General features: G+C 44.7%; 1 protein-coding gene across 1 annotated transcript; it reads left to right on the top strand.

Moving 5' to 3' along the window:
- Nucleotides 1-1,242: 1,242 nt before the first annotated feature.
- Nucleotides 1,243-26,952, top strand: UBE2K (ubiquitin conjugating enzyme E2 K). Its single transcript, XM_075261385.1, has 7 exons — nucleotides 1,243-1,486; nucleotides 11,908-12,001; nucleotides 18,714-18,772; nucleotides 20,506-20,588; nucleotides 21,085-21,184; nucleotides 21,440-21,568; nucleotides 23,808-26,952. Exons 1-7 carry the CDS (start codon nucleotides 1,424-1,426, stop codon nucleotides 23,880-23,882), a joined length of 603 nt encoding a protein of 200 aa, XP_075117486.1. The 5' UTR covers nucleotides 1,243-1,423; the 3' UTR covers nucleotides 23,883-26,952.

Genomic DNA, 26,952 nt, shown 5'->3' with positions numbered 1-26,952 from the left:
TATCAGTAGTGGGGGTCTCAGTGGTTGACCCCCCACAAATCTGCAAGTTATCCCTTGTCCTATGGCTATGGGTCTCTGTGTAGCATAAAAGGGTACTATTCCGTTATCGGGCCAGCAGCAGCGCATTTCAGCACCAGCTTTCGGGACAGCAGTTCAGTTCAGCAGCGGGAATTACAATGACATCCGAGGACTGCTGGCCCGATGCTTGTGCCCAGTAGCCAGTACATCAATGACCCCCCCTCCATCTCCTCCTCCTTCCAGTGCTGCCCCCCAGCTCTCCTTACATCTACCCCGTACCCTCTCCCCGCCACATGACTAAGCCGATGCTGGCCCGATGATAGAGGCTGTGCTTGTGTGTAGTAGGCAGTACATCGATCGATGCCCTCATCCTCCTCTTCCTTCCAGTGCTGCCCCCCAGCTCTTCTTACATCTGCCCCGTACCCTCTCCCTGTAATAGGCCTCACCGTAAATCTTGAGCAATGAATGCTACTAGATAGCCGCCGGACGCTGCAGAAAGTTTGTCCCTCCGGCTCGCTGTAGCTCACCGTTCCTATAGTCGGCGTGTTTCTTGTCAGGGCCTGGATTGAGCCCCGGTGTCTTTCCTTTCGGTCTCGGTACTAGCGCTGAGGTGAGGCCTAGTCGTGTGGCGGGGAGAGGGTACGGGGAAGATGTAAGGAGAGCTGGGGGGCAGCACTGGCAGGAGGAGAAGGATGGGGGAGGGGGGTCATCGATGTACTGGTTACTGGGCACAAGCATCGGGCCAGCAGTCCTCGGATGTCATTGTAATTCCCGCTGCTGAACTGCTGCCCCGAAAGCTGCTGCTGAACTGCGCTGCTGCTGGCCCGATAACGGAATAGTACCCATAAAAGTGAACAGAGCCTAAGAGGCCAGCACCACAATCTCAAGGGAGCGCTATGAACACTGAGACTGGCTGCAAGCACCTAGCACTGCAAACATGGTCTGTCATAAATAAAAAGGGTTCAGAAAATAAGCTGCCCACAGCAACCAATGAGATAGCAGCTTGTGTTGTTCCAGGTGAAGGTTACAGAATGTAAGAAGCGCTCTGATTGGCTGCTTCAGACAGCTAGTCTTAGACATAGAATTCTTTCCAGGGCTGGCGTCACACGTCACGTGAGCAGGCCGGCGCGCAAGCAACCTATAGCGTCTCCAGGGCTGGCCCACGTGACGTCCCCTGGAGCCCTGTCAGGAAGTTCTTCCTGCGGCCGCTAGCGGTGCACTGCGCATGCCCCTGCCACCATTTTGCCGTGTAGTGTTGTGTCGGGGGCTCGTTCTCCGGGGCGGGGGAGGCTGAGGAATCAGGGCCCGGAGATCACTGCAGGAAGGCCGGAGCACTCGAGAGATTCATTCCGGCGTCACATCCATTGAAAAGGCAGATCGGCGCAAAGACAGCACCTGAGCAGACATGGCCAATATCGCAGCGCAGAGGATCAAGAGGGAGTTCAAAGAAGTGCTAAAAAGCGAGGAGGTGAGAGGGGGCTCCGGCTGTCCTGTCATCCTGCACGGCCACATCCAGTCATGGAGGAGAGACAGGGGGCAGCCTGATCATAGGCCCGGCACATGGAGGGGCTACCGGAGTCCTGGCTGCATGGGGCATGCTGGGACTGACACATCACTTACCAGATAGCAGTGACAGCCATGTATGTGCCCACATGGCATCTCACCACCCTGCCTTCAGTGTAATGGCGCCCTATGGCTATAGGTCACTAGGATATAAGAAATAATACCGCACTGTGTGTATATAACGCCGCCTTGTGTGTATATAACGCCGCACTGTGTGTCTATAACGCCGCACTGTGTGTCTATAACGCCGCACTGTGTGTCTATAACGCCGCACTGTGTGTCTATAACGCCGCACTGTGTGTCTATAACGCCGCACTGTGTGTCTATAACGCCGCACTGTGTGTCTATAACGCCGCACTGTGTGTCTATAACGCCGCACTGTGTGTCTATAACGCCGCACTGTGGGTATATAATAGCCATTGCAGGGAAATGACCCTGCCAACGTCCCAGATATGTCAGGAGGCGACATTTATGGATTAGTTTCTGTAGTTACGTGAAGGGGTTACCCTAATTTCTATAGGATAGGACATCAATCTTAGATCAGTAGGGATCTGACTGCCAGAACCCCCGCAGATCAGCCGTCACTTGCCGCACTTTTAATAGCAGCCTTATAGGGACGACTGCTGTACTCACTATACCGCGACTATAGGGAGTCTGTCACCAGGGTGAAGCATATTAAACCTGCAACACAGATAGGTCAGGCTTACGTGAATGTTACACTCCCCCCTCCCTTTGCCGAGAGATTAATTTATCTCACAATATGCAAATGAGCAGTCCGGAGCACCGAGGGCTGTTCTTTTGCTCCAAACTTCTCTAATACGTTGGAATCACGAGAACACAGGGCCACATGGGATTTCTGCAAAGCTCCCTGGCCCAGTACTAAGAGGCAGGGTGCTTAGAGCAATGTGGGGTAAACTAATTCGGAACCATAGAGCCGCCCTCAGTGCTCCAGATTTCTCATTTGCATATTGTGAAATAAATGAATATCTCAGCAATGGAGGCACAAATTTTCGTAGGGAAAAAGGTGGAACATTCAGGTGAGCCAAACTGATCCAACTGTATTGCTGGTTTTATTTGCTTCATCCTGGTGACAGATGAAAGTATTTCAGGTGATCACTGCAGCTGATCCACGGGGTTCTTACCAGTCGGACTCCTGCCAACCTAAAATTGGTGTCCAACCCCGAATCCCCTGGATCGTTGGACCCCCATTGATCATAAAGTGATGGGACCCTTTTAAAACTCCTAAAGGTTAGTGACTCAGCTTTCCGGACTCCTCAATGTCACACCTGCCTAGTCATGCAGCAGTGTATTGCCCGGGTTCTGGTTTGTCATCTAGATTACAGAATGATGTGACTATGGGAACGGTACAGTCATGGTGTGCCCTACCTGTAGAGTTTCCTTGCTGCTGCTTCTACTGTCTGTATACGTTCAGATAATGCAGACTTACTGTATAATGTCTTGTATACAGTAGCATTATATAGTGACTCTGGTGTTATTTAGGCACTACGTCTTTAAGAGTTTAGTGTCATGTGCCTGGAACTCCTCTATTGTCCCCGGACCGACTCTGACTCCTTCCTAAATAATATGCAAATCTATTCTCCAGGATGTAATTAGGAGAACAGTGCACTCTGTATGCTGCCATCTAGAGGGCAGCATCCGTAACATCATGCATGACTCAGTTAATAAGCCTACTGACATGATGCGGATTTAATTGCCAAATTAGTATTAGTCTCTCCCTAATGTGTATGATTATCCCCTGACCCTGGTCTATAGTCTCTCACTCTGCCAAATCAGTATCCCTGCGCTATGCTGAGGAGGCCCAATAGGCCGAAACAACGCTGTCCATAGCTGGGAATCTGTTCCTTTTGGAATAGAAATACTAATTTGGCAATAAACTCCGCATCATGTTAGTAGGCTTATTATCTGAGTCATGCATGATGTTGAGGAGGCTGCCCTCTAGAGGGCAGCATACAGAGTGCACTGTTCTCCTAATTACATCCTGGAGGATAGATTTGCATATTTTTTACCCAGAATCCCTAGCGGAGCAGGAATGACTTGTAAGTCTCCGTACTGCCTATGTAGGCACACACTCTCCCTGATGTGTACGATTATCCCCTGACCCTTCCTAAATGGCTGACCATCACTAAAGATTCTCTAAAAAGCCAGTGACTGATTCCTATGACAGTAACTATGTAACAAATTATACATCTAATTATACAATATTAATAATTCTATAGTATAATTCAAAAGTCACTCATATACATCCCCAGTAATCTGTAACACATGTATATGACTTTTTTTTTTTTTTTTTTAACCCCTACCCTGAGTCTGCCCTAAATCCTGGACAACAACTTGAAAGCAGTTTGAGTGTATATGAAATCTCACGCACCGGTCCGGAGTTACAGCCTGTTCCTCTAGAGTTGCGATCTGTTTGCTATTATTAGAAGCTCGTACAGACACAACCTCTTAACTGCGCTCCTATGATGAAAATCTATATCTGACTATTCCTACCAGATCACTGCCCAGCGGCTGCTGTAAGGATTACACTTCCTCAAGGAAATCAGTAGCGAATGTTGGGAGATTACAGCTCTGAAGCCTGCAGCGTTTGTGAATGCAGCACTGGTTTGTAATACAGGCTGTAACTCAAGTCATCTCTATACGTCTCTCTAGATTTTGTCTGTAAACTGTAGTAGGGTGTTATATTACCTGCAGCTCAGGACCTTGACATGTAGGAGTAAAGGGAGCATTGCTGAAAAGGTCATGTTTGTCAGTATGTCGCGTTCTTGTATTACGTGGGACTTACACACTCCGAACAGGACAAAATTGTTAGTAGATTGTAATACACACATTGCATTTCCAGATTGCCGCCCTTTTATACTGTTTGCTTTCCAGCATTGCTTCCAGGTATAGCGGGTAAAAAAAAACAAAACCCCTTGTACTTGCAGTTTTTCCCTCCTCGCTTGTACAAGTTAGTGACCATTTGCACAAGTCACTTTATTAACTTTTGTAGTGTTTCCTTTTTTCAAAAACTGCACCCAAATGTCAATGCATCTTAAAGTACACGTGCTAGCTTTCAGGCGTGCTTACCTATACACTTTTAGGTAAGGACTGAATGTTTGCTATCTCTTGGAGTGATCAATGGCTATGAAGCTATTTGTCCCTGCCTTCCTGTACATGGCTATAGCGCCGCACCGAGGCACAGACTCCTAGAATCACAATGACTATGATGCTGGGGGTTGGGGTCTGGGAAATATGGCTATCCACCAATGTGAAACCAGTCTTGGACGCGGGCTACTACATCTTATGTGGATTTTTTTTTTTTTTTTTGCTGACTTGAGTATAAGCCAAGGGGGGCCCTTTCAGCACAAAAATTGCTGAAAAATTCGGCTTATACTCGAATATAAACGGTACATAAAAAAAAAAAAAAGTCAGTTACCACACTGTATAATACTTGCCATTGGGGGCTCCTCAGTGGCCCACATAGTATAGGGCTCCTCAGCCTTGTTCAGGCGTCATAGATGCATTTTTACACATTGAAAGACCCCTCGTGCCTATTAATACACTTACGTTTTTTCCCAACATTTGAACGCCTAATCTCCGCCCTGCAGGGTGGTAGCTCTGCCCCCGTTGTTACATGCCAGTGTTAAATCGCTTTAATCAATTAGTGTCTATTAACCTGTTCCTCGCCAGTGGCGTAGAACAGGTTAACAGTTGCTGTAATCCGTACCTTTGCCAGCATCCGCTGTACTATTGTTGTGGATGTTGGCACTTCAGATATTGCGCCTGCACCGATGGAGAGCGGGTGCCGTATCCACTGGGTCTCTGCTGTTTTAGTGCCTGTAATCAGAATCTTCTGGTTTGACGGTCGGTTTCGGTGTTTTTCCTATTATTTGCTTATGTGCAGCTTATTGTAGACCTTGTAAACCCATTCATTTTCATTTTTTTAATAAAAATTTGAAACCTGAAGTTATTCTGCAGCTGGTTACCATTGGCGCGGTAGTCCCATCTGTAGCATATCACTGCAGATCTGTGGCAGAGTTACGATGGTTGGCCTTGGTGTTCAGCTGGGGGTTGTGCATTAGGTTTTTCTGATGGGGGGGAATAATATTTTGTGTTAACATCTCCTAAAAGGAAAAGATCTAAAGGGAGTCTGTCAGCAGTGACTTTGTGATCAAGCGAATTCTAGTACCTTGTACAGGTGATTCTGTTTTCACTTCTGGAGCCCTAATTTTATGTAAATTGTAGTGTTCTGCATATACAGATGAGGAGAAAAGTGCTTTGTAGGCATGCCTTACACCTGGTTCACATCCGTGTTTGGCAATCTGTTTGGGGAATGCGCATGGGGACTCCCCACCCCAAGCGGAATACCATACACGTTGGCAAACAGTGTGCAGTGAAAGAACACGGACCCTTTAGACTATAATGGGGTCCGTGTGCTCTCCACGCGGTGTCCACGCGGAACATGCAGACAGAAAAGTACTTCCTGATCTACTTTCATGTCCCCATGATTCTATGATTCTTGCGAGCATTCACTTGCCTGGGCTTCAGTCTCAGCACTTTTCCCATCATTTGCATATAGAACTGCAATTTACATGAACATTGGGTTCCAAATGCTGAATAACAGCGACATTTTTGGAAATTGTAGCATCACCTCTACAAAGTACTGGTATTAGGTTTCTACCCAATCCCCTGCTGACAGACTCCCTTTAACATTACTGATTTCTGTGCCATGTTATACATGTACCAAACATGGCCTCTGAGTGAAGTGCAGGAAATTTTCCACTTTTAACAATTTGACAGTTTCCTGTTGCTTACCTGCACTGTGTTTTGTTTTCTATGACTTTTAATGGTAAAATGAGAATTTTTTTTTTTTTTTTTTTTATTCCCAAAAGGTTTTCGTTAAAGGGGTATTCCAATGTCCCTTGCTCACCAGTCTTCGCTGCTGCAAAGACTTCTGACTTCCTGGTTTTCGATGTCAATTGGTGGGCGGGGTTTCATATGCAAAGCCATACTGTCCAACTACCTCCAGTTTAGCTCTGCCCCCAAATTAGCGTGTAGCTCCACCCACCACATAGCGTGATCCTATGGGACGACTGAAGGGCCTGTGATGTCCTCAAAGGTCCTAGAACACTTGGATTTAGCTTGTTCTATATAGAGTCAGCTAAATCCTAGTGAGCAGAGGGACCAGGTCCTTTAGCCCACTAGGATTTAGACTGTTTTATATAAGAAAGCAGCACTCATTCCCCCCCCCCCCCCCTCCTTTATCTGAGAGCAGGAAGCTAGGTCACATGTGTGGTACAAACACAGGCTCGCTCCGTGCACTTAGCCCCTCCCCCCTTAGAGCAGGCAGCTAGGTCACATGTGTGGTGCAGACACAGGAACAGCCACAGACACAGGATTCGGGTATTAAGTGTGTCTGGGTTTGACATCCTGTACAGATAAGCTCTTCTCAGCAGCTGACGCACAGAGAATGGAGCAGGAAGCGGACAGCGCTGTTCTCTGTGTAGTGGTGGAACTGAATCACTGCAGCTTGGCTTCCATAGGAGAATTCATCAATATTTTTAGCCGGGATAACCCCTTTAAATATATTTTGTCAGTGCTTATATATATATTAATGTCACAGACCCAGAGCTTAAGGCTATAGATATCCTGGAGATCTTGTTCAGAACCAGCATCACATATAACTCTATCTACCGTGTATCTTTGAATATAGCTAATGCCTAATAACTGTAGGTATATGTTGGAAAATACAGGATTTGGAACTGTCTAGGTCTATTAAGAACATCCCTGAAGAAGGTAACCGCCCTGTGGATGCAGAGAGTATCTATTCAGCAGGAAAAGCTGGTTGGTCCAGGAACACTTTCACTAGCCTTGATATTCTTATATACACATGACTATAGGATGAGTCACATGACCTGCTTCCTAGCCCAGTGCAGGTTTGCACTTGTCACTATATACTGTGCACATATAAGTTTTCATCTCTTTGTCCTGGAAGGAGACGACTATGCAAATAGCTGAAGCTGCTCACACTCTCGCTGAATGATTTTTTTCGAGGTAATTTCTACAAATTGTGCCGACATTTGCCAATTTGTGGTAATTGTTACCCTCATCGTGCCCGGGAGAACCAAGTAACCGTAACTAGGGCTGTGCAATTCATTGGATGAGATCTCGCCCACATCGATTATTCCAATTACTTTGTATCCTCCCTGCTATTGACCAAAGGATATGTCCCTCGCTGTACGCTATCCAGTCAGGATTGACTAAATGAAACCAGAATTTATTGGCCTATATATAAGGGACGTGGCTGTGCAAAAATGGGGGATAATCCTAAAACAGAGGTTCTTAAGCTTGTTTGAGGTACCGAGCCCAACAGTTTCATATGCACATTCACCGAACCCTTCTTTAGTGATAAATCAAATGTAATTCAAGACATAGGCATAGACATAGAAAGACATAGACAAATGTGATTCAAGACATAGGTATATGGGGTTTTTTCTTGTTTTTTTTTTTTTTTTACTGGTACACAAAATGAACCGTGCATAGGGCCTGTGTGTATATATATATGTATATATATATATATATATATATATATATATATATATATATATATATATATATGTATGTTCACATCTTCATCGGGCTCTCTGGTCTGCTGGGGGACCCAAGCAACAAAGAGTCACACCACTGTTCTAGCCATTAGACACGGACACCCAAGGACCCTATGGACTATAATGGGGGTCCACCTTTTCAAAACTGAAACCGGCAGAGAGAAAAGTCTTTCATGCAGGTTTTCTCTCTGATGATTTTTCTGAGGTTTCTGCAACAGAGTCTTCAACAGAGACTCCAGCACATTTTTGTGAACTGTAAGGGTGCATGCACACTACGTAACGCCGGGCGTGTATGAGAGCCGTACACGCCGGCGTTACAGCAGGGCTGCCGAACACTTCCCATTCACTTCAATGGGAGCGCTCGTAAACGCCGCTGTTACGAGCGCTCCCATTGAAGTGAATGGGAAGTGTTCGGCAGTCTGCTGTAATGCCGGCGTGTACGGCTCTCATACACGCCCGGCGTTACTCAGTGTGCATGCACCCTTACATAGGCCCGTTTCACGTCCGTATTCTGTTTGGGGGCACCCCCATGCCCCTCCCGCCCAGGAGGAAACTTATACGCATTAAAAGGATTCTACCATTAAAACACTTTTTTTTTTTTTTTTTTTTTTCTTGATTACACGTAGCTTTAAGAAAGGCTATTCTTCTACCTTTAGATGTATTCTCCACGTCCCCGTTCAGTAGAAATCCCGTTTTTTGTCGGTATGCAAATGAGCTCTCTCGCAGCACTGGGGGCGGTCCCCAGCACTCAAACAGCACTGGGAGCGTCCCCAATGCTGCGAGAGAAATCTCCAGCGACACTTCCATCTTCTTCAGGAACGTCCTCGTCACGTGTCGTTTTCCGGCGCATGCAGTGAAACTTGTAGGCCTCGGGTTGAGCCGACTGCGCTTGCCCGCGGCCACAAGAAACCACACCGACCCCATAGACTATAATGGGGTCTATGTGTTTTCTGCTTGGTGTCCGCATGAATAATGCGGAGAGAAAAGTACTTCAAGCAACATTTTCCCCTCCACATGTTTCATCCGGAATCCACATGGGGTCCGTGTGGTTTTGTAGTTAACTGCTTTTTAATGCGTATAGGTTTCTGTTCGGGGTCTCCAAGCAGACTGCCGAACGCAGATGTGAACTCGTCCTTAGCTATATAGATATATACAGTATGTGTGTGTGTATGGTTTAATTTTCCTGAAGCTATATGTATATGTGGTTGTGAAAGATCCTTCTTGTTCTACGGGCTGTAATAAGGCAATAGGTTCTTGTGAAACAGAACAGATCCCTTCTTTCAAACCCCAGAGTCAGCAAGTAGATTGTGTTATAGTTAGTAAACTGTTCCAGAAATGCTTATTCATCTAACTCATTGTAACCGAGAGGTAGAAAGTGAAAGCCTATGGTGAATCCCTGACCCCAGCCATGCACTCTGCGTGTGTGTGTGTGTATATGAGTGTGTGTGTATGAGTGTGTGTGTATATATATGTATGGTAGAACTCTGTTGAAGAATGTCCAAGAGAATCCAATCCATTTTGGTTAGAAACTACAGATATGTCTATTGGAATGACATATATCTTTAAAGGGGTTGTCCAAGGAATTAAACTTCCCTGACTTCCTCTGTTGTATTTTTTTCCATGCTGGATCCTAGTGTTTCAGGCTGGTTCTAAACCAGTGTCATGAGATCGGAACCAGTCCCCTCCCTCCTTTTTTTATTTCAAAGCTCATTTACTTGAGCTATGTGGTTGGGGGTTTGTTTCATTCAATCTTTACATCATTCAATAGCTGTTGCTCCTCTGTTTCTGGAACAGTTGGAATTTTTTCTCTAGTCCCCACCTTCCCTGAACAATCACTGCTGTTAGTTTTGGTCCCTGATATACTCTTTAATGTTCTGTACTGTCAGGAGGGCGGAGTCAGGCAGGAGCGGACAAGGGGTGTGACTCTGAGCTCTGACACTGGCTACCTCTGATTGGAGCTCTGAATCACACCCCCTGCATGACACCGCCCACCTGGCATTACAGAGCTTAAAGAGGTATTCCCATGACGCTTGTTCACTAACCTGCAGGCTGTTGTGCTCTCTTCACTTCCTGCTTTTCTCAGCACATAGGTGGGCGGGGTTTCACTTGCACAAGATTGGTTGTAAATGAATTGCCACAGCATGAAGCTGATGTAGCAGAGCTGGATTTGAGTCAATTTGCATTACATACAGAGGTAACGGACTCCCGATCTCAGCCCTTATCAGCCAAATTCCAAGTGGGGGGAAGAAAAAACAGTCCTCAAGCTCAGGGAAGGGGCAGACAGACAACCAAAACACCCCCTCCCCTTCCCCAGCACCTACTGCACCCAAAAACTCCGACCATTTGAATTTTTGATATTTTCCAGTAGCTGCTGCATTTCCCCCCCTCGGCTTATACTCGAGTCAATAAGTTTTCCCAGTTTTTTCGGTAAAATTAGGGGCCTCAGCTTATATTCTGGTTGGTTTATATGCGAGTATATACGGTACATTTGCAAAAAAAAGTTTATTGCTTTTAATTGTGTACAATATTAGATATAGTTATGTCACTGGGAAAACCCCATTAAATATTGATGCGCTTGTACTTTGTCGTTTTGGCCTCTTTGGCTCACCAGTCTATGCCTTTGGTGGTATTTGCTCTTATATTTGATAATTACTTTAATAAAGGTTAATTAAACATAATTATTGATGGCCAGTGCTCAATACTCTTCTGGATATGGGCAAAAATTCCCCCAGACTCCCCGAATTCTTGTAGTTAGCCTTCCCACAAGAGTGAAATTTGTTTTTACTGCCAGTGGGACCCCAACCCCATATTATATGAGAGCCCCTATAAGCGTAGTCGGTGTCCCAATGTTATTGTACTGTATACTAGTTACGCCAGGTTCTCACTAGCATCACCTCTCCTCTGTACTGGTCTATGGGAGGACCAGAACAACAAACAGCAGTAACGCACAGTCAGGTGGACACCATTGACTATAAAGGGGTCACTGTCACTTTAAAACGGAAACTAGCTGAGGACTTTTTCATCCACTGAATTTTAGGCAGGCACTGCAACCGAGACTCCAGCATAGATGTGAACACGGCCATACCCATCAAAATGAATTAGGGCACCCATGTGTTCCCATCAGGCTTTAGGACGGCACATAGGCTTCAGATATTTCATCTGTATTGCCTTCTGTGCCCGGATCCGTCCCATACAATGTTACTGAATAGAAGGGTTTTGTATCCAGCCGGAGAGACTCTTGTATCTGTTCTTGCCTCTTGGATACATCCAGATTTGTCTTCTTAGAAGAGCAGCTATTTTCGGCTTGCGGTCCAGGGATATTGTATATTACCTCACGTGAACTCTGGGTCAATGCTTTTGTACTTTAATGACTACAGATTCCTTATTCAGAACATGCGGCCTGTGCCGTGTGCCCTTCTCTGTGCCAGCTGCACCTGCTGACCTGCACAGCCCAGGGAATCGCATGATCCAGATGTTCGTGTTGCTCTCTCTTCTGCCATTACATCTGAGTGAACTTGCAGCTTTATGTACATTGTAGCACTAGATCCTTCTTGTTTTAGCCCTTTGTTAGTCCATCAATGCTTGCTTCCATCATTCAGGTGTTGCCCTGTATCTAGCTAGCACAGTGTTACATTATTGTATTGGCTCTCATGTGCAGACTGTGAATCTCTTCTGGTAAAATCCCTGTTCTTATACCTGTTATTTTTCTCTTTTAAAGACTAGCAAAAACCAAATCAAAGTAGACCTAGTAGATGAGAATTTCTCCGAGCTGAGAGGTGAAATTGCCGGCCCTCCAGACACACCGTATGAAGGTAAGTACAGCTATATAAATATTGTACCTGCTGATTTCTGTTTGGCAAGGGAATTAATCCATTTGACGTTATTTGTGTTCGGGGGGAAGGGGGGGGGGGTCTCTGCAGAGAAATATCTTGCTATGGCTAGGTGCTCGTAGTGTTTTATAACCAACATAATAAGCAGTGCCTCATTGGTGAGCGGTCGACTGCTGGAACCCCCATCAATAATGGCAATGGGGTCCATGTCCCTGTTTGCACGGAACAGCAAAGTATTCAGACTCTGCAAGCTTTGTATAAGCTATAGGGTAGGTACATATGTTAAGGCTGGGTTTGCACTGTGCTTTTTTGATGAAGAACTTCATGCAGTTTTTAATTGCAGTGATGCCAAGCTCACATAGGGACTCATTCACATTTTAGGTCCATGTGATTAACAGACAGCACCCCAACCTGCTATTTTGTGGGTTTTGTGCTATCCATGGTTGATCTGCTTTTCACATCACATCCAATATCTATGACACAGTTGTCATCCGGTTTTCATCCGGTACCACCTGCAAAAGGAACATGGCAAGGACGTGCAGTGAGGTGGAGCCGGACTTATCATCATCTACACCAGAAATCTTGTATAAATGTAGCTGGAAATCTACCACCGTTATGAACTGGCTTAGATTTTGCGTGCAGGGCCCAGAGGGGGGGGTTGCCTCGTTTATGAGGAGGTGGGTGCCTCCGTCAACAAGATTGGTGAACAAGGCGAGTCTTCATAAATCTGTCCCATTGACATCCATGAAAAATGAGGATGCCACGCGTACATGATGTGTGGATGTGGGAATAAAGCCTTAGACTTTTTTGATGCAGATTTTAAATCCAAAATTACTTGTGGAACAGAACAGGTGAGAACCTATGAAAAACAAATCATACTGGAAAACTTAGTTTGCTCTATGCTGCAGATATCGGGTCTGGCGCTTCTGCACATGACCGTCCATCTGACTTGTCTAGTCACACTCAGCTCAGAATCTGAAATACTTTTCTATAGGAGCTGAGTTCTGACTTCCATAGGAATGCATTGAGAGTCTACATTCTGACAGAGGAGTGCTACTTTATGGCAGAGGGATTCACTATAGACACCGCTTTCTCCTTTTTGGAGGAAGCCTTATCTGCATTCTTTTTTCCAGGCCTACATATAACAAAAACATTGCAACGCCTCTACTCTGTATACATTTTTATTAAAGTTTTTAAGCATAAGGCCTGGTTCACATCTGCGTTCGGTATTCCATTCGGGAAGTCCACTTCAGGATCCCCAGAATGGAATACCGAATGCATTGACAAGTGGTGAGCAATGAAAGCACATGGACCCCATAGACTATAATATGTTCCGTGCGGACACCAGACACATGGAGAGAAAAATACGTCATGAACTACTTTCCTGTCCGTATGACTCGTGTGGACACCGCATGGAAAACACACAGACCCCATTCTAGTCTATGGGGTCCGTGTGATTTCATTGCTCACCACTTGTCAATGTGTTTGGTATTCCATTTGGGGGTCCCCATGCAGACATACCGAATGCAGATGTGAACCGGGCCTAAGAACACAAAGGAAACAATAGTTACAAATGAACTGTAACAGGACAATATAGATCCCTATAAACTCCACCATTCAGTGCCGTTCGCTCGGCAGTATCGGAGCCATGATAGTCGTTCATCTATATTCATTGAAAGCAGAGCCGTTGTCATCACTAGAATATTGAATGGCTGTTAATGTTGTATAAGGCGTGCGGCTCCTATGTACACCGCTGGAAGTGAAGCCGGGATGAGATGACAAGTACTGGGGGACCGCCGCCATATCTTGTGTGGGGTCGCCATGCTACTCATAGTACCCGTCCTCTCCTCCTTGTTTGCTCATGGCTGCAGGAGGAAAGTCCCTCTCATTCCACTACATGGGAGGTGACTGGTCTCCTAGTCGGTAAATACAAGTACATAGAACACATACAATACGGCCTTCACTGCCGCATAAGAGAAAGTGAAATATGTGCTGTACATTTTGATGTTTTCCCTGGGCGTGTTCCCTGTGCATGGCATGCTTCTTACAGGCTTCTGTTATCATCTCGCTCCGGACTTTATTTCCAGTATTTCTGATGTTCTGTGTGATTCATCTAGTTCTGAGCTCTTTTCTTTGTGGAGAGAGCTGATGTCATCCTATTGTTTTCTCCATATGCCGCACTTCGGTAGCAACCAGCTCTGCCCGTGAATCTCACCACTAAGTATTTGGTCTGTGGATCACTGATTACATTTAATGCCATTTTTCAAGCGGACAGCAAAAACCTACATGTCGGGTTTTGCTGTCCGCTTGAGAAATCGGACATCTTTGTGAATGGACACTTAAAGACAGACACGGACGGTAAAAGAACGCACCCGATGTCCCATTAAATCAATGCAAAATGTAGCAGATACAGCTAACGTCCGCGCAAGATTTTGCGCGGACATTAGCATCGGACACCGACGGTAGTGTGAACGCCCCCTAAGATGGAAGATTTCTACTAAAGTTACATTTTGATTCTTCCCCATCACGTGACATAGTGCTAGTTGATTAATTGAGATTAATTGGGCATTTTACCGTGATTACAATTAATTAGGATTATTTAGGCCACGCCCCTTTAAAGCTATGTCCCTTTTACAGTATGTGTTCAATTCGAAATGTCTATTCTATTCTGTGAGTATAAGTGGAGACCCAGGGGAGATGATCAAACATAAATAAGTGTTGCCCACCTCTCCTGGGCTCCAGAGTGACCCCTATGACTGATGTCCGGGACCACTGAGGCTGTGACATTGTGACGCTGCATGACCCCTGACACCCAGTCGCTGGCCTCAGCAGTCCCTGACAAGTCCAGAAGAGAAGATGGAGTCGCTCTGGAGTGAGTAACAGGTAGTTTAGGAGTGAAGGTGACCTTATCCAAGGAACAGACCACAGCAGGGAGTCTCCAGCCAGTCTTACTACATGCCACAGAACTGCAAGGAACACATTTGTAACTTGAGATAACAGCGCCAAGGGAAGGAGGAAGTGTTTTTGGATAGTTTTTGTACTTTTCTATATTTAGTGTTCCAGTAAATGGGGCTTCCCACTGAACACATTATCACCGATGCATATCCTCTGTCTGGGGGTTGGGGGTCCCTGATAATGGCTAGTAAATAAACGTCGCCCCCTGTCTTCTGCTGTTAGTTGCTGCAGGGCATGCAGACTTAGAATCCCCATACGGAAGTATACAGCCACACGTGGGTTTTACAGAATGGAGAATTGTACGTACATACTTTATATTTTCCATTCCTTTTGAAGCTGCTCCTGGTTTTTGCTCAAGTAGACGCAGCAAAATCTGCAACAAAGGAGAGTCAATGGCGGCTTCCTCCATAGCGTCACATTGTCCATAGAGCCTGCCACATCTTCTACACATCACACAGCTGTCGCTTGCTTTCTAGTAGTAGGCCTGCATCCAATGGCTTCTGACTACTTCTTTAGCTTACTTAAGATGGTTTACTTTCTTTTACCGGCTGTTCCCTCCTCATCTGACACCCTTGCCAGTGACTTCTATTATTCAGGTACACCTTACTTATCTTGTAGAGTAGTGGCGGAGGCCTTCTGTAGAAATGCATTCACTCTTATTCTCTACCACACAAATCTGTACCATAGATGTGGGCACTGAAAGCTTCTCCAGTTACTCAGGTTTACTTCTTTCATGTCTGCTGCCATGTACTGTACTCCTTACATCTCCACCGCCTTGCCTGACGGGCCAAGTCTACCAAAGTGGTAGCCTCTCCTGCATGCAGGTGCAAAGCAAGGGCATCCTCCTCCTTCACAACCATATCCTCGAATGAGACAAACCCCTTTAAGATGACCATATTGTCCTGTGCAAGAGTTCTAGGCAGGCATGGAAAAAAAAATTCTGCAAAATAATGTTTTCAGAAATAGAAGGGATAAAGGGGAGTCTGTCAGCAGAATCAAACATATCAACCAAGCCCTGCAGATAGATAGGTTAGGGCAGGGATAGGGAACCTTCAGCACTCCAGCTTCTGTGCAACTACAACTCCCAGCATGCTCCATTCATTTCCATGGGATTTCCAAGAACAGCAGAGCAAGTATGCATGCTGGGAGTTGTAGTTTTGCAACAGCTGGAGAGCCGTACGTTCCCTACCCTTGGGTTAGGGTGTCTCTATTTGCCTAGATATCGCTGTTTTTCCTATATGTGAATAAACATGTTTGGCGCAACAAGGGAGTTGCCATTCCTGTAAAGAGGTAAGTGACAGCACCGCCATTGCTGCAAAAGGCTTATTTGCATATTGTCACACAAAGCAGTATTTTGGCAATGGAGGCAACAATTCGCACGGTTAGGTTGGGGTCACCTGAATCCGTCTATCTGCAGGGCTGGGCTCTGGTTGCAGAATTAATAAAATGAAGTGAATGAAGAAAAAGGTCAATCTAAATTAAATCCATCAATATTTGCTGAGATCAGTCCCTTGCCTTCCATCAGTTCTTCTCGATACATCTGCAAACAGTTTTTGAAGGAACTCGGCAGGGAGATTGTTCCGCCATCTTGGAGAACTAAGCCCAGATCATCTGTAGATGTAGGTTTGTCCAATCTGTCTGTCTCTTCATGTAATCCCAGACAGACTGGATGACGCTGAGATCAGGGCTCTATTGCGGTAGTATCATCATTTCCAGGACTCCAAAGGGCAAAGGTCACACCAAATATTGATTTCACTTTATTTGGAAATTCTTCCGCTTAGCAATGCCATTGTCTTCATTCTGTCTCAGGCTGAGAGCAAATGGCTGAAAAATGTAGTGTAGATATGTGAATAGTGTGCCCTGACTTTTACGGGGGTAATCCCATTTTACCATTTATGGGTCCACGTAGGATTTGCCATAAATACCAGCAGCTACATCAAGAGCTGAGGTCCCCTGACCCCTTGTCTCATGTCTACTGTGAAGGAAGAGATGGCCACATGTACACAGATCTCTCTATTCATTTATTCTGAAGTTCAGAAAATGGCTCAGAAGACCGCCTAAAATATTGTTATTCCTGTACAAGTCCGTGTAGAGACCTGCACCGTGACCACAGCCCGGGGGTCAGTGGTCCCCTGTTCTTGTGATAGATGCAAGTCCTACTTCTGGGATCTGCATCCACTGATATTTCTGGTATATCCTACAGCCATTAATATCCAGAAGAGATTACTGCTGATAAAACTAAACTACAATCCTGCTGTCTTAGCCCAATGTCTTATCATGGAAACCCCTCCCCAGAAGCGCACACTTCAGTGTAATAGTGAATGCATTTAGAGAGTCCAGCTTGCTGACAGTATCTACCTGTCCTGTAGTGGCAGACCCCTGGCCTTTGTAGTTTGATGAAAGACCCTTCCCTGTATATATCTAATGCATGTATGTCTACTATACATCTGTCAATGGCTTTACATCTAGATTTTGACAATAGTATTATCTGGTGTCCTGTTCATGATGTAGTGAAAAGTTCTGCAACTTCTTAATATACTACACTATGTGATCAAAAGTATCCGGCCACCTGGCTGAGAATGACTTACAAGTTGGTGGCGCCCCCCATCGGTAATGCTGGATACAATATGGTGTTGGCCCACCCTTAGCCTTGATGACAGCTTCCACTCTCGCAGGCAGACGTTCAATCAGGTGCTGGAAGGTTTCTTGGGGAATGGCAGCCCATTCTTCACGGAGTGCTGCACTGAGGAGAGGTATCCATGTAGGTCGGTGAGGCCTGGCACCCAGTCGGCGTTCCAAAACATCCCAAAGGTGTTCTATAGGATTCAAGTCAGGACTGTGTGCAGGCCAGTCCATTACAGAGATGTTATTGTGGTGTAACCACTCCGCCACAGGCCGTGCAGTATGAACAGGTGCTCCATCGTGTTGTAAGATGCAATCGCCATCCCCGAATTGCTCTTCAACAGTGGGAAGCAAGAAGGTGTTTAATACATCAATGTAGGCCTGTGCTGTGATAGTGCCACGCAAAACAACAAGGGGTGCAAGCCCCCTCCATTACCGGTGGAGGGCACCACCAACTTGTAAGTCATTTTCAGCCGGATGTCTGGATACTTTTCATCACATAGTGTATGTATTATAATTGCTCTTCATGTTTCAGATCTCTGCTTTCTGTCAGTGAATAGTCAGGCCCCATGCACACACCGTGAAAACAGAACAGGTGGCACATAGATTGTTATCCGTGTGCTGTCCATGATTTGCACTCACCCATACACTTGAATGAATAGGAAGTTTGTTAAAATAAAAAAAAAAAATTATGGATGGTGCAGGACCTTCCCCATATTTTGTGTCTCTGTTCTGTGGCCCAGACGCACAAATACTGCCAGGAAATCAAAAGTTCTTCTAAAATTTAGTTCTACTTTATCTCCCGCAGCAAGAAAAATAAGGTGAAGAAATTCATCTGTGAATGCAGATGGGGTTGCACTGATGTGCTAAAATGCATCTGAATTCCGTTGTGTGAATAGGGCTGAAGGGTATTTAGTTTCTGTGTGTAAAGAATATTTCCATTTGATGATGACACATGGAGACCTCAGAACTGATGAGGAATTGAAGCACAACATCTATGGAGAAGTTCTAGAACTTGTCATGAAATAATAGTCAGTCCTGGGTTACGTGATATATACTTGTACTAGACGTACGGGATGGTTATTGTAGTGATGTATCCGCTTTTCTTCTCTTACAGGTGGGCGGTATCAGTTAGAAATTAAAATCCCAGAAACATACCCTTTTAATCCACCAAAGGTAAGAAGATGCTGGAATTGTTTGTTTTTGTTTTTTTGTGGCGTTTTCTTGAGCCAAAGCCAAGAGTGGCTACAGATGGAATCGGAATTATATAGAAAGCTCTTATACTTCTAACTTCTGCTTAATCTAGTCCTGGCTTTGGCTCAAACTGCAACAAAATCTGCAACAACAAAAAGCTGCGTTCCCGCAACGTGGGCCTCAGTCTAAAGGGTAGACAGCGGGCCTTGGTATGAATCCACTTTTCAGGGGTACGTCCGTTTCCTGCACTATCCAGCCAGAAGCAGATAGTGGCCAGGCACTGTTACTGTTTAAGGCCTCATTCACACAGCAGTAGTCTGGTCATTGTATTTGTAGGCCAAACCTTGGAGTGCACGCACATACAGAAAAAGTAGAATGGTTGGAATTTCACTTATTCTGTGTTTTGGTTTCACTTCTGGTTTTAGCTTACAAATACTGATGCAAAATACTGACCAGAGTATTACCATCTGAATGAGGCCTTAAAGGGTTTGTCCAGGAACGTGGAGGCCTTTTTCCAAAAGCAGCAGCACCCCTGTCTGAGTCGTGTTTGGTGTTGCACCTCAGTTTCACTCAAGTGAATGAAGCTGGTCTGTAATGCTAGATGCAACCCCTGGACAGTATTTGGGGGGCTGGTGTTACAGACTAATAGTCTGTAAAACAAAAAAGTCTGAATGAAAAAATGTAAATGACTGGATGTGTATGCTGTGTGTGAAACATCTAGACTCCATACACAATGAAATGCAGAAGTCGCCTCTTTGAGAATGGTAGCACCTGGTTGCCAATTGATATATAAACTTCTGGGAGGAATAACAGGAATGGCACAATACAATTCTAATTAAAAATAAAAAAGTAAAAATCCCGTGGAATTGGTTTTCACCATTTAAAGTATTTACTAAAGAGAACATGTCAGACATGGCCACCAATTTATTTATTTATTTATTTATTTTTTTTAAGCCGTGCAACCCATTGTGGCCTGATACCTTTACAGCAGGGATCAGCAACCACAATAATCCAGCTGTTGTGAAACTACACCTCCCAGCATGCATGCATGTTCTCAGTATTGGCACAGAGGTGACCGGAACATACTGGGGGTTGTAGACTGTTGTCCTGTGTTAGGCTGGTCTTACACGGCCGTAATGTAAGTCTACAATTGAGGGTTTTCAATTGCAGACACATTATATTTAATACTCTTACATCACCGGATATTTTATCCATGGTGTGGCCGGGCCGCAACGGTGGTCTTCAATTTATAGGACATGTCCGTAATGGCCGTGAATTGCGACACAGCACGGACTCGCCCATAGAACTCTATGGGAGAGTGTGGCAGGACACACATCTGCAAAGTCTATGTTGCCGATCAGCAACTTGCGGACCGTACATTCAATACGGTCATGTAAGACCAGCCTTAGGGGGGCAGCTGATATTAGGGGATCTTACCATGGCAATTCACTGTATATACAATTTCACACAAATAAATATATAAGATAAAATGTCATGTCCTCTGGGTCTCGGTTTCCTTGTTCCTCCAGGATTTGTTCAGAACCTTCATTTTTGTGTTTAGAGAAAACCTTTTATTGGTGAGGGACCTGGCTGCAGCTCATGTATCTGTATGGCCAGACGTAGAAGATGCAGTAGATGCCGAGACCTTGAAACATCTATTTGCAGGAGGTTGAATGTGGTTACATTGCTGTACTAATGGGACGTCTCTATTTCAGGTGCGGTTTATTACTAAAATTTGGCATCCAAATATTAGTTCAGTTACGGGAGCCATCTGTTTGGATATATTGAAGGATCAATGGTAAGACCTGGATAAAGGCTTGTTACATGTTTATTATGGAGAAAGTGGTTTGGGTCTTAATCTTGACACTCTTGTAGCACTCATCCCCTTAACCTGTGGACTTGGGTATACATGTGTTTTGTAAGGGTTGTCCCTTTATCAACACACTGTCCATAGGTTAAGGGGATGAGTGTCACCTTGCTGGGGGTCCCCCAGGGACCTGGAGAATGGGCAGCTCAATGGCTCAGTGTTTATCACTGTTGCTTTGCGGTGACAATGTCTGTAAAGCTGCAATGGCTTAGCACAACCACTATACAGTGTAAGAATCCTTGTGGCTCTATACACTGTGTAGATATCACATGAGCAGTGCGGGTGCTGGGTGTTTGACCCCCATTGACTGGACACTGATGCCCTATCCTAAGGACAGGCCATCATTATCTGGTCGTAGATAACCCTTCTAAGGTATAAGTAATATGTGTATTACTCTACTAACTTGTTACTCTTCTGTCATCCCCAGGGCAGCGGCCATGACATTAAGGACAGTGTTGTTATCATTGCAAGCTTTGTTGGCTGCAGCAGAACCAGACGACCCGCAGGACGCAGTGGTGGCTAACCAGGTGAGACTATTACCATAGATGATAACTCCTTAGATAATAGATAAATACACAATGTGCAAATTGTTGTTTGGTTTGGGTTTTTTTGTCATTTCATCTCCTAGAAAAAAGGAATCCAAAAACGATTCTTTGTCATGCAGAAACCCCAAATTGAATGGCCTTGTCCTATAACAACAAGCGTTAATGCCCAAATTATCAACGTCTTCCTTATACCCTTTAATTCCCTTGCTGACTCTGTTTTTGTTTTTTTTCCCCTAGTACAAGCAAAATCCAGACATGTTTAAACAGACAGCTCGGCTGTGGGCACATGTATACGCAGGCGCACCAGTCACTAGTCCAGAATACACAAGAAAAATAGAAAATCTTTGTGCTATGGGCTTCGATAGAGTAAGTATTGTGTTTGGTACAGTTGCCTTCCTGTTATATATGCAGTCCTGACTGAGCTGTAGTAACTTGGCCTGGCCACTACAGTGTACAGAGCTGTGTCTTCTGGTCAGCACGGCTCTGTACACTGTGTGCTACTTCTATTAGTGTGCGTGCCAGGTGTCCTACCCCTTACCAGTCTGATATTGATGCCCTTAGTATAGGTCATCAATATCTAAGCCTCAGAAAAGCCCTTCAATGATATCCTTTATTTTAAAGGAAGTGTACAAATGTGTGAATACTTACCATTATGGCTGTATTGCAGAATAAAAATCCACTTGATTCGGATTTGAAAATTAGGTGGCAAGTACGGTTGAGCGATCGTGTTCGGAAAAGATCAGATCGGTGATCGAGAAAATTTCACGATTGCGATCTGAATTCCAAACACAATCTTTTTAGGTGGGATTGAGATCAGTGATTATTTCCCACAATGCTTTGCTACTGGCCAAGCATTGTGGGAAAAGCTAACAATGTTAGCCTTCTCACTGAGTATACGCTCCACTCATTCTGAGCAGAGTGTATACTCAGTGTGAAGGCTGCGCTGCGGTTCCATAGGAATGAATGGAAGCAGTCGGCACACAGCCTTAACCCCCTGCGCGCCGGCTGCGTCCATTCATTCTAATGGGAGACTAGCTAACATCTCTAGTAGCTACTTACCTGCAGAGATGGCTGGTCCATTGCCCGGTGTTCTTGTTCTTTTTCGCCTCGCTGCCCCCGCCTCCCAGGTTAGTGTTAAAGAGCTAGGAAGAAGGCGGGGCTTGTGGCTTAGGAGAGTGTGGGAAGGTACAGGGCAGGGAGACGTGACGTATCCCCTCCCAGTACCCACCCACACTCTCCTAACCGGGTAGGCAGGGGGCAGCAAGGCGAAGGAGGAGAACACCGGGCACCGGACCAGCCATCTCTGTAGGTAAGTGGACACCAGGGGGGACTAAGTAGCCAGAGGATTAAAAAAAAATCCCTACACAGCGTGGATTCTAACAATTGAACGCTTTAATTGTTAGAATCCATGCTGTATAGTGAATAGAATTGTTTTTAAAATCCAATCTCCGATTAGTAAAAAAAAATCCCATTGACTTGCATTGGGATCGGAATTGGGATTGAGATCGGGTTCGAATGAAAAATGATCAGAAATTGGATTTCAAAATCGATCCTGAAAAGTCAAGATCGGCTCAACCCTAGTGGCAAGTACATATAAAGGATGTCTCATTTTCTCCTTTATTTGATGGCTGCAGCTTTTGCCTTCTATCTGGGCAATTTATCAAAAATTACCGAAACCAAACTTAAACCGATTTTGTTCCCGTTTGTTATTTCGGTTCGGATATTACAATAGTTGCTAGGTTCTACCTTCTATTTTATTATGACCGAACTTGTCCGAATCGGAACTTCTATTCTTATATTGTGGGGTCTCTTCAGCGGAGGCGCAGGGAGGCGATCACCTCCTATGGGCTCCAGCTCGACTTCGTTTTTCTTTGGCACTACTGACTGAAATCAGTGACCACTGAGCCCTGCCGTCACACATTGCATGACCCATGTGACCACTGAGGCCTCGAGTCACAGTCCTCAGTGGTCCCTGGCATAAATTAGATGGCAGGAAATGATGCCGGAGCCCAGAAGAGATGAGCAATACTGTTTGTTTGATCACTTCCCCGCCAGACCAGAGTATAGAGCTGTTTCGATTCGGAAGTGTTTTTCGCGAGCATTGTCCAACACTTTTGTGTACTATAAAATGGGTGTGGTTTAACAGATCGTTACATAAATCATTAATTATAATTAAGGTAAAATATCCAATTAATTTCGACTTTGATTTGGGTCATAATTACCCAGCCCTAATTTAAAGAGGACCTTTCACCACCTGGGGCACATGCGGTTTTATATACTGTGTGCTGAATTCACGAATGAGCGCCCCCTCCCCTCCTGATAGTACTCGTCTATGGACGAGTACTGGGATGGCGTTCCTCCCCGCTCTCACAGTACAGCGCTTCTGAGGGTGAAGAGCTACGGTACCGGCACCGATAACTCTTCACCTGGGGAAACGATCGTAAAAGCCGACAGTGCGCTGATTTCAGCGCTCTGACTGCTTTATAGCGGTATATAAAACCGCATGTGCCCGAGGTGGTGAGCCAGCACTTACTAGCACATTGCCACATGTAGTATTTTCTAAGGTCTGTGTAAGCCTCACTTGTCTCTTTGCTTCCTCTTACAGAATGCAGTAATAGCTGCTTTGTCATCAAAGGCATGGGATGTAGAGACTGCAACAGAACTTCTGCTGAGTAACTGAGAGAAATCATCTGGTCCCCGCTCGCCCCTTCCCAAGAGCTCGACATCTGTTATTTTTAAGAATCTGCATAAAAGAGGAAAGAATCGAAACACAAAAATAAAACCGCACTCCTGCGTGACAATGCTATTTAGGCCATACTGGAGACTGATGGGGGAATGCTCTGTAAATAAAGCTAATTAAACATGTAAATTAAATGACAACCAAACTAAGGGGAGGGGTATGAGTATCATTTTTTTTTTCTTAATTATTGTGAAAAAAAAACCTAATCTTGGAGCTGAACCAATGGAAAAAAAATATGCATTTCTGTTTTCCTATGTGACCAAGAGAGGCACAATGCCCCGAGTGGTTCTGTTTTTTGTTTCTCTCCCCCCATGTTTTGGTCTCCTGTATCAGAGGGGACGTGTCAGCAGGCTCATTCTTTGGGGTTCTAGGCCTTCATTTTGCCAGTCACTGTCTACCGTACTGCTAGTACCAGCCATCCCTTGTGTCTGTGGACTTGCATGCATGCACAACATTGGGTTACATTGATTTGTCCAAACTCTTCATTTGTAATATATTTGGTACTTGTTTTGTTTTTTTTCCTTTCCTTTTCTTTCTCGGGGTACTCGAGACATGAGAAGTAAGGTTTCTCCAAACCAGGCATAGGCGTGTTGTGGTGTGCCCGGTGTTACTCGATAGATGTCAGGTAGAGCGAGAGAATGACGTTTGTCCTCCACACACTCGATTATATTGGCTTTATTTTAACCTCCACACAACAATTTTTGGAAAATGGATGAAAATGATAATGAAAGGAGCCAACCAATGGGAAAGCAAATGAAGATTAAAAATGGCTGCAATAGTTAATGTCCTTTTAAAGGAGTTCTCTGGGATCAGGATATCCATGGTGGGGGTCTGACTCTTAGGGGGCGTTCACACTACCGTCGGTGTCCGACAGCTAGTGTCCGCTGCTAATGTCCGTGCAAAATCTTGTGCAGACATTAGTATCAGACACTAGCTGTGTCCATGACATTTTGCATTGATTTTAAATGGACATCGGGTGCGTTCTTTTACTGTCCGTACCCAAAGATGTCCGACTTTTCAAGTGGACAGCAAAACCAGACATGTAGGTTTTTATTGTCCGCTTGAGAAGTCGGACATCTTTGGGAACGGACAGTTAAGGACAGGCACGGAGTGCAAAAGAACGCACCCGATGTCCATTTAAATCCATGCAAAATGTAACGGACACAGCTAGTGTCCGCTGCTAATGTCCGCACAAGATTTTGCGCGGACACTAGCTGTCGGACACTGACGGTAGTGTGAACGCTCCCTTGGCTGTTGCACTTTGCTCCGGCTTCCTGCAAGGCTCTATTCAGATGATGAATGTGCAGAACAGCTGTAAAATCGCTATTTTGCATCCACAGGGCACAAGGTTTCATAGATCCCTCATAGATTTGAGTCTATTGAGGGATCTATGAATATGGAAAAATAAGAGATTCGATCGATCTGTGTGACTATCCTTTGTGTGCATAGAGCTTTAGTAGCAGCCGTGCGGGGTATTGCCGATACCCTGTAAAGAAGCTACTATACAGATTGGTGCTCTGACCCATCACCCCTGCAATCTATCCTGATCCTGCCACTTGTTTTCTTAGACTAGTTCCACTTGGGCAACCAATTTCATTGTCTTGTTATCGCTCCCGTGTGTCTTAAAAAAAATTAAATAAATTGTTAATTTTTTGGATTAAAAAAATCTTTGGTTTTGTGCCTACCTCTGCTATATAGACCTGTGTGTCTCCAGGTTTAGGCCGATCCTACAGTCCTACTCTTCCATCTGCTACCTCTTTAGCCCTTCCTAAGACTTGATAGATTAGCATGAAGTGGTTACAGATAGAAGTATGAGGTTTCGCCATAGGGGCGCACAGGACTGCAGTAGATTTTTCACATTGAATTTTTATTTATTTTTTAAGATATATTGGAACAAGAACAAATGATTGTCTGCACAAGGTGGTAATTGCACAGTATTGTCTGTATAATGAATGAGATTGAGAGGTGCAAAAGCAAAGGGTTCAGGCAAAAATCTGCACCGATTTTTAAATGAATGTATAGCTCTGGCGGCTATAGGCAATATTACCTTGTACGTATCATGAATTATTTCAGATCTATCTAACAGTCGTCGTAAATCCAACAGTACAACTTCATCTTGGCACCCTGGCGGCCACCTGTACCCTGACACTCTGTTCTGCTTAGTTATCACAGAAGGAGCTTGAGATATCTTAAAGATGCTCCTTTAAATGTTTTCTATCTCTAGCGCTCCCGGCAGTAGAGGGCATGTCCAAAAAGATATTCCCCACAATATTCTAGTAAAAAAAATAGATCATAAATGCCTGAACAGAGATGAGATGCAATACTAGGAACAGGTGTTGGTGCTGGGTTTTTTTTTTTTGCATTTTTAGTTTTTTGTTTGTTTTTTTTTTAAATTGTGGACAAGCCCTTTAAGGGAGCAGTCCCACCGTCTTTACAGAAGTCTCTGCTGTTTGGATCCCAGCAATGGGTGAATAAAGAAAGAAAAATGTCCTTGTATGTTCTCCTGTGATCTCAGACGAGAGCACAGGCCTTCATTCAGACTTTGCTAGCACTTCAGGAACCAATTCTTGCAATTTAGCAGAACTTTTCATGAACTGGTTTCAAGTCGTTGAGAACTGTATAATACCCTGTAATAGCTTGATCTGTATTGAGGTTCTCATCGCCCCTTCCTTACCCTGAGAATGCCTAGGCCGTGTGTCCGGTGGCTGATTTGCTTACTCATCTCTTGGCCTTTCTAGAACATGTCACCAAGTGCTCCAAAAAAGTTTATAAATAAATAATAAAAGCGGAAAACATTGTACCGGATGTATATTTTTTCTTTTCTGCACATTTTCTAGGTCTGTGCCATTTTCAGTAGCCCGAATGTTTAAGCTATGGAAATCTTGTTATTTGCATACCTGTGGTACATTCCACATCGTCTGACAAAGGTTTGGTATGTTTGGAATAGTTCAACAAATAAAGTTAAAATGAAGAAAAAAAAAAATCTGAAAAAGAAACTTTTAAACCTTAA

Source organism: Leptodactylus fuscus, chromosome 1, assembly GCF_031893055.1.
Source record: "Leptodactylus fuscus isolate aLepFus1 chromosome 1, aLepFus1.hap2, whole genome shotgun sequence".
Lineage (NCBI taxonomy): Eukaryota > Metazoa > Chordata > Amphibia > Anura > Leptodactylidae > Leptodactylus > Leptodactylus fuscus.
The sequence above is the reverse complement of the archived record's forward strand: the minus strand, read 5'-3'. Positions and strand labels throughout refer to the sequence as shown.

What these genes read in the sequence shown, in the direction of transcription:
- UBE2K (XM_075261385.1), top strand. Translation starts at nt 1,424, where the DNA reads ATGGCCAATATCGCAGCGCAGAGGATCAAGAGGGAGTTCAAAGAAGTG. An exon ending in AAGTGCTAAAAAGCGAGGAG is followed by an intron (nt 1,487 to 11,907) that starts GTGAGAGGGGGC and finishes TCTCTTTTAAAG; the next exon opens with ACTAGCAAAAACCAAATCAA. An exon ending in GTGCTATGGGCTTCGATAGA is followed by an intron (nt 21,569 to 23,807) that starts GTAAGTATTGTG and finishes TTCCTCTTACAG; the next exon opens with AATGCAGTAATAGCTGCTTT.